Source organism: Oncorhynchus masou, chromosome 9 (genome assembly GCF_036934945.1).
Source record: "Oncorhynchus masou masou isolate Uvic2021 chromosome 9, UVic_Omas_1.1, whole genome shotgun sequence".
Taxonomy (NCBI): Eukaryota; Metazoa; Chordata; class Actinopteri; order Salmoniformes; family Salmonidae; genus Oncorhynchus; species Oncorhynchus masou.
In genome coordinates, this window is record NC_088220.1 from 43,566,844 (window position 1) to 43,584,741 (window position 17,898).

The 17,898-nt window shown below is 46.1% G+C and overlaps 1 protein-coding gene across 1 annotated transcript in view; it reads right to left on the bottom strand.

Annotated features, from left to right (window-relative positions):
* LOC135546020 (BTB/POZ domain-containing protein KCTD8-like) overlaps positions 1-17,047 on the bottom strand; it is an 81,073-nt gene extending 64,026 nt beyond the window's left edge. The window contains exon 1 of the mRNA XM_064974076.1: positions 15,927-17,047. Within this exon, the coding sequence (XP_064830148.1) occupies positions 15,927-16,749 (823 nt within the window). The 5' untranslated portion in view covers positions 16,750-17,047. The remainder of the gene's footprint in view (positions 1-15,926) is intronic.
* Between the last annotated feature and the right edge of the window lie 851 nt (positions 17,048-17,898).

The window sequence follows — 17,898 nt, forward strand, 5'->3', positions numbered from 1 at the left end:
ATGGTCCAAACACACCAAGACAGTTGTGAAGAGGACACGACAACACCAATTCCCCCTCAGGAAACTGAAAAGATTTGGCATGGGTCCCCAGATCTTCAAAAAGTTATACAGCTGCACCATCAAGAGCATCCTGACCGGTTGCATCACTGCCTGGTATGGCAACTGCTTGGCATCCGACCGTAAGGCGCTACAGATGGTATTGCCTACGGCCCAGTATATCACTTGAGCCAAGCCTTCTGACATCCAGGACCTATATAGTAGGCGGTGTCAGAAACACCCCAAACATTGTCAAAGACTCCAGTCACTCAAGTCATAGGCTGTTCACTCAGGTACCTCACGGCAAGCGGTACCGGAGAGCCAAATCTAGGACCAAAAGGCACCCTAACAGCTTCTAACCCCAAGCTATAAGACTGCTCTACAATTAATCAAATGGCCACCCGGACTATTTACATTGACCCCCTCCCCCCCTTTGTTTTTACACTGCTGCTACTCGCTGTTTATTATCTATGCATAGTCATTTTACAAATTACCATGACTAACCTGTACCCCTACACATTGACTCAGTACCGGTACCCCCTGAATATAGCCTTGTAATTGTTATGTAATTGTCTTGTGTTCATTTTTTTACTTGAGTTTATTTAGTAAATATTTTCTTGAACTGCATTGTTGGTTAAGGGCTTGTAAGTAAGAATTTCACGGTATTCGGAGCGTGTGACAAATAAAATGTGATTTGATGTCCTAAAAAGACTTCAGACACCTTTCATTCGTTAGGGGAAAGGTGTAACAATACAGAGGCGGATGCAAGATGCAAGCAACGATGGTTTAATGAATATAGTTCACAGCAGCAACAGGACAGACAGACTGTACTCAGACGGAATCCGACCCAGGGACTCGGGCGCATCTTCCGATGATAGCGTGCTGAGAAAACCAGGGGAGTGTGTCCTGATGAGTAGGAAGGAGCACAGCAGATAATCCACACAAGAGAAGAGCACGGACACACGACACAACCTCAGAGAAGAAACAACGATCTGACAACAAGAAACACTGGTTACAGAACATATAAAGGGAAGATAAGTGGTTCCAGCTGGCGCAGACAATCAGGCCGAGATTGGGAACCACGCCCACACAAACACGGGAGGGAGAGAGAGAGAAGAAGAGAGAGGGGAGGCAGTGGATTCATGAACCGTGACAATACCCCCTCTAGGAACGCCTCTTGGCGTTCCCAGGCGAATTTACCTGTCGATTGAAATCATCGATAAGGGAGTGATCCAGAATGTCCCTAGCAGGCACCCAACTTCTCTCCTCCGGACCGTAACCCTCCCAGTCCACCAGGTACTGGAATCCGCGTCCTCATTCTAGAGTCCAAAATACGATTGACAGAAGAGGTGGTCTCCCCATCAACCAGTCGTGGCGGCGGGGGAACCGGGAACGGCGGGTTAATGCGTGCCTGAAACACAGGTTTTATTTTAGACACATGAAAGGTAGGATGAATTCTCCTATACGCCGGAGGAAGCTTGAGCCGGACCGCCACCGGACTAATGATCCTGGTGACTTTGAACGGGCCGATAAATTTGGGGGCAAGCTTGTTCGAAATGGATCGGAGTGGAATGTTCTTTGTAGAAAGCCACACTCTTTGGCCAACGAAGTATACCAGAGGCTTCGACCGGTGGCGATCGACCTTAGCCTTGGTGCGCGCCCCCACCCGGAGAAGAGTCTCACGGGCTCTGCTCCATGCGTGACGGCACCTCTGGATGAAAGCATGAGCGGAGGGAACAGTGACCTCGGACTCCGTACTGGGAAAGATAGGTGGCTGGTAACCTAAACTACACTCAAACGGAGAGAGACCCGTGGCTGCCACTGGCAACGAATTGTGAGCGTACTCAACCATAGAGAGTTGTTGACTCCAGGAAGAGGGATTCTTAGAAACCAAACATCGCAACACTCTCTCCAAATCTTGGTTGGCCCTCTCCGTTTGACCGTTGCTCTGGGGATGAAACCCTGAAGACAGGCTGACACTCGCTCCCAGTAACCTACAAAACTCTTGCCAAAACTTGGACACAAATTGGGGCCCCCGGTCAGAAACCATCGGCAGGCCATGTAAGCGAAAGACGTGATCCACGACAGTTACCGCTGTCTCCTTGGCAGATGGTAATTTAGGCAAGGGAATAAAATGAGCCGCCTTCGAGAACCGGTCCACCACGGTCACAACAACAGTCTTGCCCTGGGAGGGCGGGAGGCCGGTAACAAAATCTAGCGCGATGTGGGACCAGGGTCTCAAAGGGACCGACAGCGGTTGGAATAACCCATCTGGGGGTCGATTAGAAGTCTTCCCAGTGGCACAAACCGAGCAAGCCAAGACAAAACTGTGAATGTCACGAGCCATCAGTGGCCACCAAAAGGTGTTGCTTCACCAAAAAGCTAGTGCGGCTGACTCCTGGATGACACGCTACGTTGGAGCAGTGCCCCCACCGAATAACATCGGACCGACACCCCTCCGGCACAAACAACCGATTAGGCGGGCAACCGGGCGGAGGCGTTACCCCTTCTAAGGCCGTTTTGACCCTCGATTCAACCTCCCATGTGAGTGTGGAGACCACTAGGGTCCCGGGTAGGATGCACTCGGGAGTGGATGGGCGTTCGGAATGGTCAAAAATGCGAGAAAAGGAATCGGGTTTGACATTCTTGGAACCCGGGCGATACGAGAGAGAGAAGTCAAAACGTCCGAAAAAGAGTGCCCACCGCGCCTGCCTGGAGTTGAGACGCTTGGCGGTTCTGATATATTCCAAATTCTTGTGATCGGTCCAAACTATAAAAGGTACCCCCAAACCCTCTAACCAATGGTGCCACTCCTCCAGTGCTAACTTCACTGCCAACAACTCTCTGTTGCCAATGTCGTAGTTGCGTTCCGCAGGTGATAACCGATGGGAAAGGAACGCGCAAGGGTGCATCTTGTCGTTAGAAGAGGAACGTTGGGAAAGTACCGCACCTACCCCCACCTCTGAAGCGTCCACCTCCACCACGAACTGACGCGAGTGATCGGGAGCTATGAGGATGGGAGCCGAAACAAAGCGGCTCTTGAGTTTGGCGAATGCAGCCTCGGCTGTATCGGACCACCTGAACGTCACTCTGGGGGAGGTTAAGGCGGTAAGAGGAGCGACTATCTGGCTAAAGTTGCGAACGAAACGCCAGTAGAAATTGGCGAATCCCAGAAACCTCTGTAGGGCCTTACGGGAATCTGGGCTTGGCCAATCCACCACAGCCTTAACCTTGTCAGGGACCTTCAGTCGAGACGATGTAACCTAGGAATGGAACGGATTGTGCATGAAAAATGCATTTCTCCTCCTTGACAAAAAGTCCATTCTCCAACAACCTCTGAAGCACTCGTCTGATGTGCTGAACGTGTTCCTGGAGAGAAGAAGAAAAAATCAGTATGTCATCCAGGTAAACATATATGAACTGATCAATCATATTTCTCAGCACGTCATTGACGAGTGCCTGGAAAACCGCTGGGGAGTTGGATAGCCCAAAAGGCATGACCAAATATTCGAAGTGCCCTCTGGGGGTGTTAAACGCGGTCTTCCATTCGTCCCCCTCCCTTATGCGAACCAAATGATATGCATTACGTAAATCCAACTTAGTGAACACGGATGCTCCCTGTAACCTTTCAAAGGCTGAGGACATCAACGGTAAGGGATAGGTATTCTTCACTGTGATGTTATTCAACCCACGGTAATCAATGCAAGGACGCAGAGATCCGTCCTTCTTCCCCACAAAGAAGAACCCCGCCCCGCTGGAGAAGAGGAAGGACGAATGAATCCAGATGCCAGAGAACCAGAGATGTATCTCTCCATAGCCTCCCTCTCAGGAACAGAGAGTGAATATAACTTGCCTTTAGGCGGAGACTCACCTGGCAATAATTCTATTGCACAGTCATAGTGACGATGCGGAGGAAGAGAAGCAGCACGGGACTTACTGAACACCTCCTTCAGGTCGAGGTATTCAACGGGCACGTTAGACAAATCCACTGCCTCCTCTAGAAACACAGAATCAGACACAGATGAACAAGCAGACACTAAACAGGACTCAAGACACTTGTTACTCCACATGGATATAGAGTTATGACCCCAGTCAACTCTGGGGTTGTGTTGGGTGAGCCAAGGGTGGCCGAGAACTAATGGTGCAAGGGGTGAGTCCATGAGTAGGAATGATAGTGTCTCAGTGTGATTGCCAGAAGTGATGAGTGTGATAGGTTCAGTGGTGTGAGATATGTTGGGGAGTTCTTGACCATTGAGAGCGTTGACGGATATCTTGTGCGTGAGTGAGGTGATAGGGATCTGGAGTTTGTGAGCGAGCTTGAAGTCCATGAAATTACCCTCTGCTCCTGAGTCCAGTAAGGCTTGGGTGTCGTGCGTGTGGGTGGCCCATCTTAGTCTTACCGGGAGGAGAGTAGATGATGAGGTCTTCTCTGTGGTGACACCACCCGATAGTAGCCTCATGTTTACTACCGGGCCTGATCTTTTACCGGGCAGGAGTGGATAAAGTGGCCCGCTCTACCACAGTAGAGACAGAGTCCTTGGGATCTCCGCCTCTCCCTCTCTTCCCGGGAGAGGCGAGCTCTCCCCAGCTGCATGGGTTCGTGAGCGGAGGCTGAACTGGCCGTGTTCCCGCCGCTGGCATGCCAGCCCTCCGTGTCGTTATACGGTCTGTTAGGGCATGCTCAGCGGCCAATACGACTCAGACAAGCGTCGACCCTCAAGGCTAGTTCCACTAGTCCATTTAAACTCCTGGGAAGGTCCAGAACATAAATCTCCTTCTGGATCCGGTCCTCCAGTCCATGCAGGAACATGTCCCACTGCGCCTCCTCGTTCCACTGACACTCTGCGGCCAGAGTGCGGAATTGGATGGAGTATTCCGATACTGAACGGTCTCCTTGGCGAAGGTCAGCGAGTAGTCTGGCCGTCTCCCTACCCGCCACGGCCCGATCGAAGACCCTTCTCATCTCCTCGGAGAGTGTCTGGAAAGAGGTGCAGCATGGGTCCTGGTTCGCCCACACCGCCGTTCCCCAAAGACCGCTTTGCCTGATAGCAGTGTGAGTACGAATGCTACCTTAGACTGTTCACTGTTGAAGGTCCGTGGCTGCAACGAGAAATGCATGGAACATCTTGTAAGAAAAGCTCTGCAATAGTCAGGATCACCTGAATAACCCTCTGGTGTCGGTAGCCGTGGCTCTAGCTGGGAATCCGGCTCTGGCGGGGCGGGTTGAACTGCCGGTGTAGGTGGCGCAGCGGAACCCCTCAGATGTTGCAATTGTTGGGTCAGCTGGGATACCTGCGTCGCAAGGGCTTGTACTGCCCGACCTGTGCTGGAGATGTTCTCCTCTTGTTGATCCATTCTCGTGATACTGCGGGAAATGAATTCGGTCAGACTCGTTGAACTCGCTGCATCCATGGTCTGGTCAGATCGTTCTGTAACAATACAGAGGCGGATGCAAGATGCAAGCAACGATGGTTTAATGAATATAGTTCACAGCAGCAACAGGACAGACAGACTGTACTCAGACGGAATCCGACCCAGGGACTCGGGCGCATCTTCCGATGATAGCGTGCTGAGAAAACCAGGGGAGTGTGTCCTGATGAGTAGGAAGGAGCACAGCAGATAATCCACACAAGAGAAGAGCACGGACACACGACACAACCTCAGAGAAGAAACAACGATCTGACAACAAGAAACACTGGTTACAGAACATATAAAGGGAAGATAAGTGGTTCCAGCTGGCGCAGACAATCAGGCCGAGATTGGGAACCACGCCCACACAAACACGGGAGGGAGGGAGGGAGAGAGAGAGAGAGAGAGAGAGAGAGAGAGAGAGAGAGAGAGAGAGAGAGAGGCAGTGGATTCATGAACCGTGACAAAAGGAGGGAACCTAGTCAATTGTCCAACTGAATGCATCTTCCGCATTTAACCCAACCCCTCTGAATCAGAGAGGTGTGGGGGGCTGCCTTAATCAACATCTACGGTGCCCGGGGAACAGTGGGTTAACTGCCTTGCTCAGGGGCAGAACGACATATATTTACCTTGTCAGCTCAGGGATTCAATCCAGCAACCTTCGGGTTACGACCCAACGCTCTAACGACTGGGCTACCTGCTGCCCCCTTTCAGTCCCCTGGCATTGCACATAGGCCTATTGTGTCCAAAGTTTTCTGTCACGTCCTGACCATAGAAAACCTGTATTTTCTATGGTAGAGTAGGTCAGGGCGTGACTAGGGTTTTTTGTTCTAGTTTGTATTTTCTATGTGGGGTTCTAGGTTTGATTTTCTATGTTGGTGATATGTATGATTCCAATTAGAGGCAGCTGGTTATCGTTGTCTCTAATTGGGGATCATACTTAAGTAGCATTTTTTCCCACCTGTGGGTTATGGGATATTATTTAGGTTTAGTGTGTTTGAGCACTACGTAGTCACGGGTCTTTGTAAGTTTTGTTATTTTGTTTTCAGTTTCACTTATTCATTAAAAGATGTGGAACTATACTCACGCTGCACCTTGGTCTGCTCATTTAGAAGAACGTGACATTTTCACAGAAGCTTCATGGACAATAATAATGTCCAATGTAAAGAATGTCTGTTGACTGTTTTGCTGCTTCTGATATTTTAATAAAACATTGTTTATAGGCTACTGTGGGTCTCCGCTGGCAAAATCGACCATAACTAATTACATTACTGCTAAGACCAGCTTTTGGTGAGCAAATTGGCATTTTTAAGGACACATCTCAAATATTTACACCCATCCCACCTTAGTTCAAGCGAGCTGATATCCAACCCAAATAGCAGAGAGCTGGCTTTGCCAAAGAGCGAGCATTTGACATTAGTGCCGCCTTTAACGGCAGCAGAAAATAGAGCCCCTCGTTTCATTGGAAGAGGAATGATTGATCGAAAACTGCCTGAGGGCAGATAGATGGGGTTTTGGTGGGGTGTATCTCGGGGTGAGGTGTGTCTGGGGAATAGGGAATGATTTGTGGAGGGGGGGACTGCTCCAATCTAAACAGATTGGAGCATTCTAATCAATACAAATAAATACTGAGAAAGAGGGGTGTGTGGATGTAGGCTATGTGTGCTTGTGTATCAATGTGTATGTGTGTCTGAATGTGTGTTTGTGTACCTGCAAAGACTTCAGGGGACTGAAAGGTGTTCATGAAGAAAATGCCCAGTCTATGTTATGACTGTTTACAGTTCCAGACATTTTTCTCCCTGACTTGTTGCCAGACCCCTGTCTCACCTCCCCCAGTCACATTTCCCTGCTGCTAATGAAGAACTCTTGGCTTGGTCCCATTGGATGTGAAGGCTTTGACGGATTGGGGAGGCTTGACGGGGGGAGAGCAGGCACACAGGGGTAGGGGGCAGCGAGGTCGACAGGGCCTGTCGGCTGGCTTTAGTGTGATGTGTTGCTGCCCCGTGGGAGCTGGCTGCCTAGTTATCTTTTGTCAGGTTGAAGAACACGTCCAAGGGGCCTGGGAAGGAGGAAGATTAGATATTTTTGCTTGTCAGTGGCAACTACATTGAAGAATTTTTGTGAGGTGTGATTATCAGCCATTGCTTTTTGAAAAAAGTAAGTGTATAATTATTATAGATTTTTTTTTTATCATCAAACATAAGACCAAAATTGAAAAAGCAAGCTCTGCTACCTCAAGGTCATTGAATGTTGTCCATTGCCCTAGAATGCGAGCACTGATAAACGTGATGTGGCCTACAATAAGCATTCAGATATCGGCGCCGTTCATTGTTGGAAATGTCACAGGAAGGCCAAAAAGATAATCAAGGACAACAATCACCTGAGCCACTGCCTGTTCACCACGCTATCATCCAGAACGCGAGGTCAGTAAAGGTGCATCAAAGCTAGGACAGAGAGACTGAAATATAGTTTCTATTTCAAGGAAATAAGACTGTTAAATAGCTTTGACTAGCACATTAGAGGCTGCTTTCTATATACATTGTCTTGAAATCACTGCCCACTTTAAAAAATGGAACACTAGTCACTTTAGTAATGTTTACATATCTTGCATTTCTAATCTCATATGTTTATACTGTACTCTATACTATTCTATTGTAGTCTATGCTGCTCTGACATTGCTCGTCCATATACAGTGCCTTGCGAAAGTATTCGGCCCCCTTGAACTTTGCGACCTTTTGCCACATTTCAGGCTTCAAACATAAAGATATAAAACTGTATTTTTTTGTGAAGAATCAACAACAAGTGGGACACAATCATGAAGTGGAACGACATTTATTGGATATTTCAAACTTTTTTAACAAATCAAAAACTGAAGAATTGGGCGTGCAAAATTATTCAGCCCCCTTAAGTTAATACTTTGTGGCGCCACCTTTTGCTGCGATTACAGCTGTAAAAAATAAAATTTTATATCTTTATGTTTGAAGCCTGAAATGTGGCAAAAGGTCGCAAAGTTCAAGGGGGCCGAATACTTTCGCAAGGCACTGTATTTATATATTGTTAGTTCCATACGTTTACTTACATTTGTGTGTGTGTGTGAGGTATATGTTATGCAATTATTAGATATTACTTCTTATATTAGATCTTACAGCACTGCCGGAGCTTGAAACACAATAATTTTGCTACACCCGCAATAACATCTGCTAAACATGTGTATGTGACAAATAACATTTGAAATGATTTGAATTGGGGATTTGATTAGGGGTGTGAAGTTGGGATCCATAACACTAAGAAAAATCCCTACCCGAAAACTGTTTTGTTATTCCCCCACAAAATTAAAATCACAGTTGTCACAAAACATTAGTTTCCGTGTTAAGCCTATAGCCTAACTAGATATTAGGCTAACAGCCTGGGAAATGTTGTAAAATGTGATAAAACCAGAGAGGCATGCATTTGCGAGGCATGCAAGTCAAGAAATTACGAGATACAGATTACCAAGAAATGTTTTCTGCCTGCCTGCCTGCCCCCTCCTCTCTCTCCCTCGATCTGGCTCGCCTCCGCTTTGCTAATGATGCTAGTGTGTGTTCAGCCTTCGGTCTGTTGCGTGCAGAATATCCTAGCCAATTTATTGATGATAGGCCCTGCTTTACTGAATTTGCGAGACACTGCAAGCCAAGAAATGGCAAGATACAGCATTCCATTGCGAGTTACAGCTTTTGATTGGCCTACAGTGATTCTTCCTTTTAAAGGTTTTAAGTTTATGATGTGACCGTTTGCGGTAGATGGTGTCAGATTGTGGTAAATTGCGTCATTCTGGCAACAATAGCTGACTCTTAAATAATGTGCCATAGAAATCTTGCAGCACCCCACAAGCTGTGCTGCAGTGCGCCACAACTTTTAAAGGAAGAACCACTGTAGTGCACTGTTCTGACTGTCTGCCTGATGCCGACCTGCCCACCTGCCCCACTCTCTCTCCATGCCGTGCTCTATATGAAGGATGCAAGTGTTTTTGTTCTCAGAAGTACGGCAACTAATCTCCTCCATCAAAAAGAATAGTCGATTCCCCAAAAGTCTATCCCCAAAAGTCGATTCCAAGAGAAATCAAATGTAGACACTCAGAAATGGGAGTGGACACCTGGAGTAACTATGGCTTAGTGATTGCCTTACCTCCCTGATCTTACTACATTTGCACACACTGTACATAGATTGTTCTATTGGGTTATTGACTGTAACTTTGTTTATCCCATGTGTTGTTTGTGTCGCACTGCTTTGCTTTATCTTGGCCAGGTCGCAGTTGTAAATGAGAACTTGTTCTCAACTGGCCCACCTGGTTAAATAAAGGTGAAATAAAAAAATAACTTTAAAAGTCTATTTTGGATTTTAAAAGATAATTTGCCTCATTTGTCACATCGACACAAATTTTACTTGTCACGTGCACCGAATAGAACCGTGAAATGCTTACTTTCAAGCCCTTAATTAACCAACAACGCAGTTCAAGAAATAGACTTTAGAAAATGATGCCGAGCAGTTGCCATACCAAGCGGTGATGCAACTGGTCAGGATGCTCTCCATGGTGCACTTTATACTTTGAGGATCTGGGGACCCATGCCAAATCTTTTCAGTCTCCTGAGGGGGGAAATGTGTTGTCGTGCCCTCTTCACAACTGCCTTGGTGTGTTTGGACCATGATAGTTTGTTGGTGATGTGGACACCAATGATCTTGAAACTCTCGACCGCTCCACTTCAGCCCCGTCGATGTTAATGGAGGCCTGTTGGGCCCTCCTTTTCCTATAGTCCCCGATCAGCGCCGTTGTCTTGCTCACAATGAGGGAGAGGTTGTTGTCCTGGCACCACACTGCCAGGTCTCTGACCTCCTCCCTATAGGCTGTCTCATTGTTGTCGTTGTCACTTAATAATGGTGTTGGAATCGTGCTTGGCCACACATGGGTGAACAGGGAGTACAGGAGGGGACTAAGCACGCACCCCTGAGGGGCCCCAGTGTTGAGGCAGATGTGCTGTTGCTTACCCATACGACCTGGGGCGGCCCATCAGGATGTTCAGGATCCAGTTGCAGGGAGAGGTTTAGTACCAGGGTCCTGATGAGTGATTAGCCTTGTGGGCACTATGGTGTTGGATGCTGAGCTGTAGTCAATAAACAGCATTCTCACATAGGTGTTCCTTTTGTCCAGGTGGGAAAGGGCAGTGTTTTGTGCGATTGCGTCATCTGTGGATCTGTTGGGGCGGTATGCAAATTGGAGTGGGTCTAGGGATTCTCAAATGATAGTGTTGATGTGAGCCATGACCATCCTGTCAAAGCACTTTGACATTGCTAGCTACGGAGTGATAATCATTTAGGCAGGTTACCTTCGCTTTCTTGGCACAGGGATTATGGTGGTCTGTTTGAAACATGTACAGTAGGTATTACAGACTCGGTCAGGGAGAGGTTGAAAATATCAGTGTACAGTAGACAAGCTTTGCGTACACATCCTTGGTAATCTGTCTGGCCCTGCAGCTTTGCGCATGACCTGTTTAAAGGTCTTGCTCACATCTGCTACAGAGAGCGAAATCACAAAGTCGTCTGGAACAGCTGGTGCTCTCATGCATGCTTCAGTGTTGCTTGCCTCGAAGTGAGCATAAAAGACATTTAGCTTGTCTAGTAGGCTCGCCTCACTGGGCAGCCCGCGGCTGGGTCTCCCTTTGTAGTCTGCAATATTTTTCAAGCCCTGCCACATCCGACGAACATCAGAGCAGAGGATTCCATCTTAGTCCTGTATTGATGCTTTACTTGTTTGATGGTTCGTCTGAGGGCATAACAGGATTTCCTACTCGCGTCCAGATTAGTGTCCCGCTCCTTGAAATTGGCAGCTCTAGCCTTTAGCTCAATGCGGATGTTCCCTGTAATCCATTGATTCTCATTAGGAAATGTACGTATGGTCACTGCGGGGACGACGTCGCCGATGAAGCCGGTGACTGAGGTGGTATACTCCTCAATACCATTGGATGAATCCCAGAACATTTTCCAGTCTGTGCTAGCAAAACAGACCTGTAGCGTAGCATCCGCATCATCTGATCACTTCAGTATTGAGTGGGTCACTGGTACTTCCTGCTTTAGTTTTTGCTTGTAAGCAGGAATCAGGAGGATAGAATTATGGTCAGATTTGCCAAATGGAGGTTCAGGGAGAGTTTTGAGTGCATCCCTGGGTGTGGAGTAAACGTGGTCTAGAGTTATTTTTCCTCTGGTTGCACATGTGACATGCTGGTAGAAATTCGGTATAATGGATTTAGTTTGCCTGCATTAAAGTCGCCGGCCACTAGGAGCGCCTCTTCTGGATGAGCATTTTCTTGTTTGCTTATGGCAAACAAGCTCGTTGAGTGCAGTCTTAGTGCCAGCATCGGTTTGTGGTGGTAAATAGACGGCTACGAATAATATAAATGAGAACTCTCTTGGTAGATAGTGTGGTCTTCAGCTTATTATGATGTATTCTCAGGTGAGCAATACCTAAAGACTTCTTTAATATTAGATATTGGGCGCCAGCAGTATTTTACAAATAGACACACACACACCCGTCCCTCGCCTTACCAGACATGGCTGCTCTGTCCTGCCGATGCACGAAGAAGCCACCCAGCTCTTTATCCGTGTCATCGTTCAGCCACGTCTCGGTGAAACACAAGATAATACAGTCTTTAATGCCCTGTTGGTCGGATAGTCTTAATCATCCAGTTTGTTTTCCAATGATTGCACGTTGGCCAATAATATGGAGGGGAGTGGTGGTTTTCCTCCTCATTGGCAGATTCTTACAAGGCACTCCTCCCCCTTTTCTCTGTCTTTTCTTCACGCTGATGACAGGGATTTGGGCCTTGTCGTGACAAAGCAGTATGTCCTTTGCATCAAACTCATTAAAGAAAAAATCTTTCTCCAGTTCGAGGTGAGTAATCGCTTTTCTGATGTCCAGAAGCTCTTTTTGGTCATAAGAGACAGTAGCAGCAACATTATGTACAACATGAGTTACAAACAATGTGAAAAAAACAAAAACAAAATAGCACAGTTGGTTAGGAGCCCGTCATCAAGTTATTACAATAGACTTCTTATTTCTTTTCCTTTTTCATTTGGTAAACAAAATTGCATCTTACACTAGCCTATTAGACCTGTAAAATAATGGGATGGCAGGCTAATGGAAGGCTAATCTTCTTATAACATTTGGGCAATGTCCAATTGTTCATGGCTTGAACATGCAGTACACTTTTGAAATACGAATGCAACGTGTTTAGACTAATGTTTCCATGTTGAAGCCAATACAAAAAACTAGATAGGCTACAAGTTTGTTATGACTAGGCCTATTCTATGGTTACTGTATACTATTTAATACACTTTGATCGTCAATGTATAGGGTAAATATTCATGCCAATGAGCCCTTAGGCCTACGTGTGCATACTTTGCCTTATGCTCATGGAACGAGAGATGCGATTTATGATATCATGCTTCTGACCTGATATTGTTTAAAAATAAATGTTTTTCATTTAATTTGACTTAAAACTTATTAGAAAGATTCACCAGTCAGTGGGTTTATGTTGAGAACATACATGGCTTGAATACAATGCAATTTCATCTGCTATTTCTGGAGAAGTGCAAATATGACCGATAGGATGGCTCCTTGATGTTTATAAAACATTACATTTGTGAGCAGTGTAACAGTGAGTGCACATTCCCCCCTTCTCTTTATATTGCATCTTTGTCCAGCTCCTGTGAAATGTTTGGATGTGCGTAAAACCCTCCATAGTCTAAGTTTCCTTGTCTGTATTATGTGCGGGGGAGCACGGGGAGCAATTAAGATATCTGTAACAATATTCAAACAACCTATTTAAAACAAGTTGTTTTGTTTTTTTCTGAATTTGATTATAAACATACACGGTCTTTTTAGGCCTTGACATTCAAAATCAAATCAAATTTTATTTGTCACATACACAGCAGATGTTATAGATATCCCTCTAGTGGTGTGGTGGCTGTGCTTTGGCAAAGTAGGTGGGGTTATATCCTTCCTGTTTGGCCCTGTCCGGGGGTATCATCGGATGGGGCCACAGTGTTTCCTGACTCCTCCTGTCTCAGCCTCCAGTATTTATGCTTCAGTAGTTTGTTTCGGTGGGCTAGGGTCAGTTTGTTATCTGGGGTACTTCTCCTGTCTTATCCGGTGTCCTGTGTGAATTTAAGTATGCTCTCTCTAATACCCTATTTCTCTCTTTCTTTCTCTCTCTCTCGGAGGACCTGAGCCCTAGGACCATGCCTCGGGACTACCTTGCATGATGACTCCTTGCTGTCCCTAGTACATCTGGCCGTGCTGCTGCTCCAGTTTCAACTGTTCTGCCTGCGGCTATGGAATCCTGACCTGTTCACCGGACGTGCTACCTGTTCCAGACCTGCTGTTTTCAACTCTCTAGAGACAGCAGGAGTGGTAGAGATACTCTTAATGATCGGCTATGAAAAGCCAACTGACATTTACTCCTGAGATGCTGAGTTGCTGCACCCTCGACAACTACTGTGATTATCGTTATTTGACCATTCTGGTCATTTTTGAACATTTGAACATCTTGGCCATGTTCTGTTATAATCTCCACCCGGCACAGCCAGAAGAGGACTGGCCACCCCTCATAGACTGGTTCCTCTAGGTTTCTCTGTGCTTCTACACCTGCATTGCTTGCTGTTTGGTGTTTTATGCTGGATATCAGCTGATGTATGAAGGGCTGTATGAATAAATTTGATTTGATATTGTGGGTGTAGCAAAATGCATGTGTTTCTAGCTCCAACAGTGCAGTAATATCTAACAACAACAATACACACAATCTAAAGTAAAGGAATGGAATTAACAATAAAAAATATTTGGATGAGCAATGTCAGAGTGACATAGACTAAGATACAGTACAATAGGATAGAATACAGTATATACATATGAGAAGAGTAATGCAAAATAAGTAAACATTATTAAAGTAACTAGTGTTTCATTATTAAAGTTGCCAGTGATTTCAAGTGTATGTATATAGGCAGCAGCCTCTAATGTGCTAGTGATTGCTGTTTTTCAGTCTCTTTGTCCCAGCTTTGATGCACCTGTACTGACCTCGCCTTCTGGATGATAGCGGGGAGAACAGTCAGTGGTGGTTGTTGTCCTTGATGATCTATGTGAGGGTTTTAGGTGCCAAACCAAATTTCTTCAGCCTCCTGAGTTTGAAGAGGCACTGTTGCGCCTTCTTCACCACACTGTCTGTGTGGTTGGACCATTTCAGTTTGTCAGTGATGTGTACGCCAAGGAGCTCGAAGCTTTCCACCTTCTCCACTGCTGTCCTGTTGATGTGGATAGGGTGGTGCTCCCTCTGCTGTTTCCTTAAGTCCACGATCAGCTCCCTAGTTTTGTTGACGTTGGGTGAGAGGTTATTTTCCTGGCACCACACTCCCAGGGACACTCCTCTCACCTCCTCCCTAGTGAATTTAATATTGCTTATTGATTATGTTTGGCATGCCCAAACTGCAATTTACAGTGGACCTAGCCCAGATGAGGCTGGTGGAAGGAGCAATAGGAGGACAGGCTGATTGTAATGGCTGGAATGGAATTAATGTTTAATGTAAACATGGCTTACATATGTTTGATTTGTTTCGTACTGTTTCATTTATTCCATTCCAGCCTTTACAATGAGCCTGTCCTCCTATAGCTCCTCCCACCAGCCTCCTCTGGCCTAGCCTCTATATCAGTGTGAATGCCATTGCCTATGTTTATTAATGTATTTCCATATTGAGCAATGCATTTACAATAATGTGACTGCAAATATGCTCACCATATTTAGCAAATATGGGACAGGCAATTCAACCAACTAGGCTTCAACAGACTAACATTCGTATTGGAGTTGATGACAATGCAATACATAAAAGACCGTAAATACACGACTTGAAGCAACCACATTTTCAGCCATAGTGCATGTTCTGATTGGCCAGTGAGGTGTCAAGGCTTGAAACCCCCACAACTTGTTTATTAATCAAAACCCAGGCCTCTCACGCCACCGTCAGCTATTGCACCCATAATTCTGGTTGTGAAAATAGCAAAAATATTTCTGACACTCGCCCGAACGTATAGCCTACCGCCAGCGCTAAGACTTTGTTAAAATAGAGCCCTATATGTAACTGTCATACACAGCTTTCTCTGTAATCTATTCTCATATTTACTAGATCTATTGTGATTTTGGAAAACATGTCAAAACGGATTAGAGGAACAGGGAGGATGTTCTAAAGGAAAGTGAAGAAGCTTTGAACCACGTAGAGGAAAATGCATTCTTTACCTTTAAAAGCCTGCACAATCCAAGTTCAAATAGATAGGCAAATAATCCATTCAATCATTTCACTTGTGAAGCGAAACTTGACACAATACCAAAACCTGACAAAACATGTTGGACCCACTTTTCCAAAATTTATGCTAGTGAATGTGTGAGAAGTCATTTTGCACTTACTGAAGAAGATGTACTCTGTGTAGCTGCTCCAGAGTTTGTCGTCCCTGTACTGGTTGACAAAAGCGGCTGTTCCCGTGGAATTACAAGCCACCATTGTAAAGCCCGCCTCAGAAAGCCGGTCAAATGCCTGCTCCAAGTAGGTGAACTTGAGGTAAAACCTTGACGTGTACTTCTCCGGCGGCCGGTCTGGGTCCCGGCTCTCGTTCAGTGTTTCCCCAAACACCTCTTTGACCAGGGCGATGCGTCCACACACCATGATCCTGGCCACGCGTCGGAACTTGGCGTCGGCTTGATTGTCCCGCACCGTGGTGTAGGATCCCCTATAGCCGATGGTGATGAACCCTGACCTCTTGTCTGAGGAAGTCAAGGTACGACCTGTGGGGTACTCACTGCTTTGTGAGCTCTCCTCAATATCGCTGTGGCAGCCTTCATCATTCATGGAGCCCTGCTTGGAACCCACCCGGGGCCCCAGGAGGCGCAGCAGTTCGCCCAGCTGGAAGTGCTCGGCTTCCCTCTGCAGGCGCTCACGCTCAGGGAAGTGGTCGGGCAGCACCAGCTGGCGGTCTCGCAGGAAGTCCAGCACGTAGCGGAACAGGAAGCCATCGCGGTCGATAAAGAAGCGCCCGCGGCTGTCCCTTGGCAGCTCCCGTGGCGGGCACCGGGTGAACATGGCGTGCAGGGTGGTGTCGGGCACGCTGACCAGGGTAGAGCGTTTCGTGACATACACCTGGCCACCCACGTTGAGCTCCACTACCTCCGGGTAGGGCAACGGGGCCGGGCCAGACACCTCACTGATGGGCAGAATGGTCTCCTTCATGGCCATGGTCCTGTAGTTGTACCAGGGTATAGAGAGAAATCAAACAACTTCCAAACCCAATAAGGTCCTCTTAGATCCTCTCAAACAAGTGGAGCAAAATATCTCAGTAAGGAGCGGTCTCAATAGAATCAATAGAGGTCACCAAGGAGTTCACAGCATAGCAGGTGCTGAAGTTTGAAACAGGCAGAGGACTACATCCCTGCTGTTAAAGGAAGCTAAGGAGGAAGGGAGCGAGGGAGAGTGAGAAAGAGAGAAAATATGGAGAGACAGAGAAGTGTCCTGTCACCTCACTAATGGAGAGTGCAAATGCGAAGAGAGAGCGATAGAGCAGGAGAAGAAAAAAAAACACTGAGTGACTCGCGGATGACATCATCCTCTGAATAAAAGGGGAGGTGCAGTTACAGCCTTTTAAAGAGGAAGTACTGCTACAATATTACCCAACTTCATCTCCTTTTAAAGTCTGAAGATGACCTGGTAATGAAAATGACATAAACAACATTATAAACAGACACATATTTTCAGACATTAACCAATCCCAGCATTTTTGAATGTTGCTTCCGTAATGTCGACAGTAAAAATGTGACATATGTCGGTCTGTTTATATGCTTCACCTGTCTTTTTAACAAATGCTATAATATATTACATAACCATATTTCCTACACAATATGTATTTTTGGTTGATTGGAAATGCAACAATACTGTAGCAGTGGCAAATATCCAACACGTTTCTATGGTTCAACATTTGGGTTCAAATCAGAAGCCCACAGTGCCATCTGTTGGAATGCTGCAAAACATTTAAACATTATCTTAACATGTCCAATAAACTCAAACATGGTTGAGGTCTTGTTTTTTGCCAAACAAATAACATGTTGAAATGATGAACAAAATTGGTCAATTATCATTTATATTGATGAGGAGACGATCTCAATGTGAACTATTAGACAACAGCGACGCCCAAAATAAATGATGAGATGTAGACCTATGTAAAACACCGAAATCACTAGGAAATGTTTCTGCCTCTCTGTAAAGATATTCTGTAGTTATGTACATGTCTCTTCAAAGATGATCCAATTATTCCCCAAGCATATACTGATCCAACTCATTAGCTCAACCCGAAAATTCTCCAATACCTTTTCTATATGATTACATCTGACA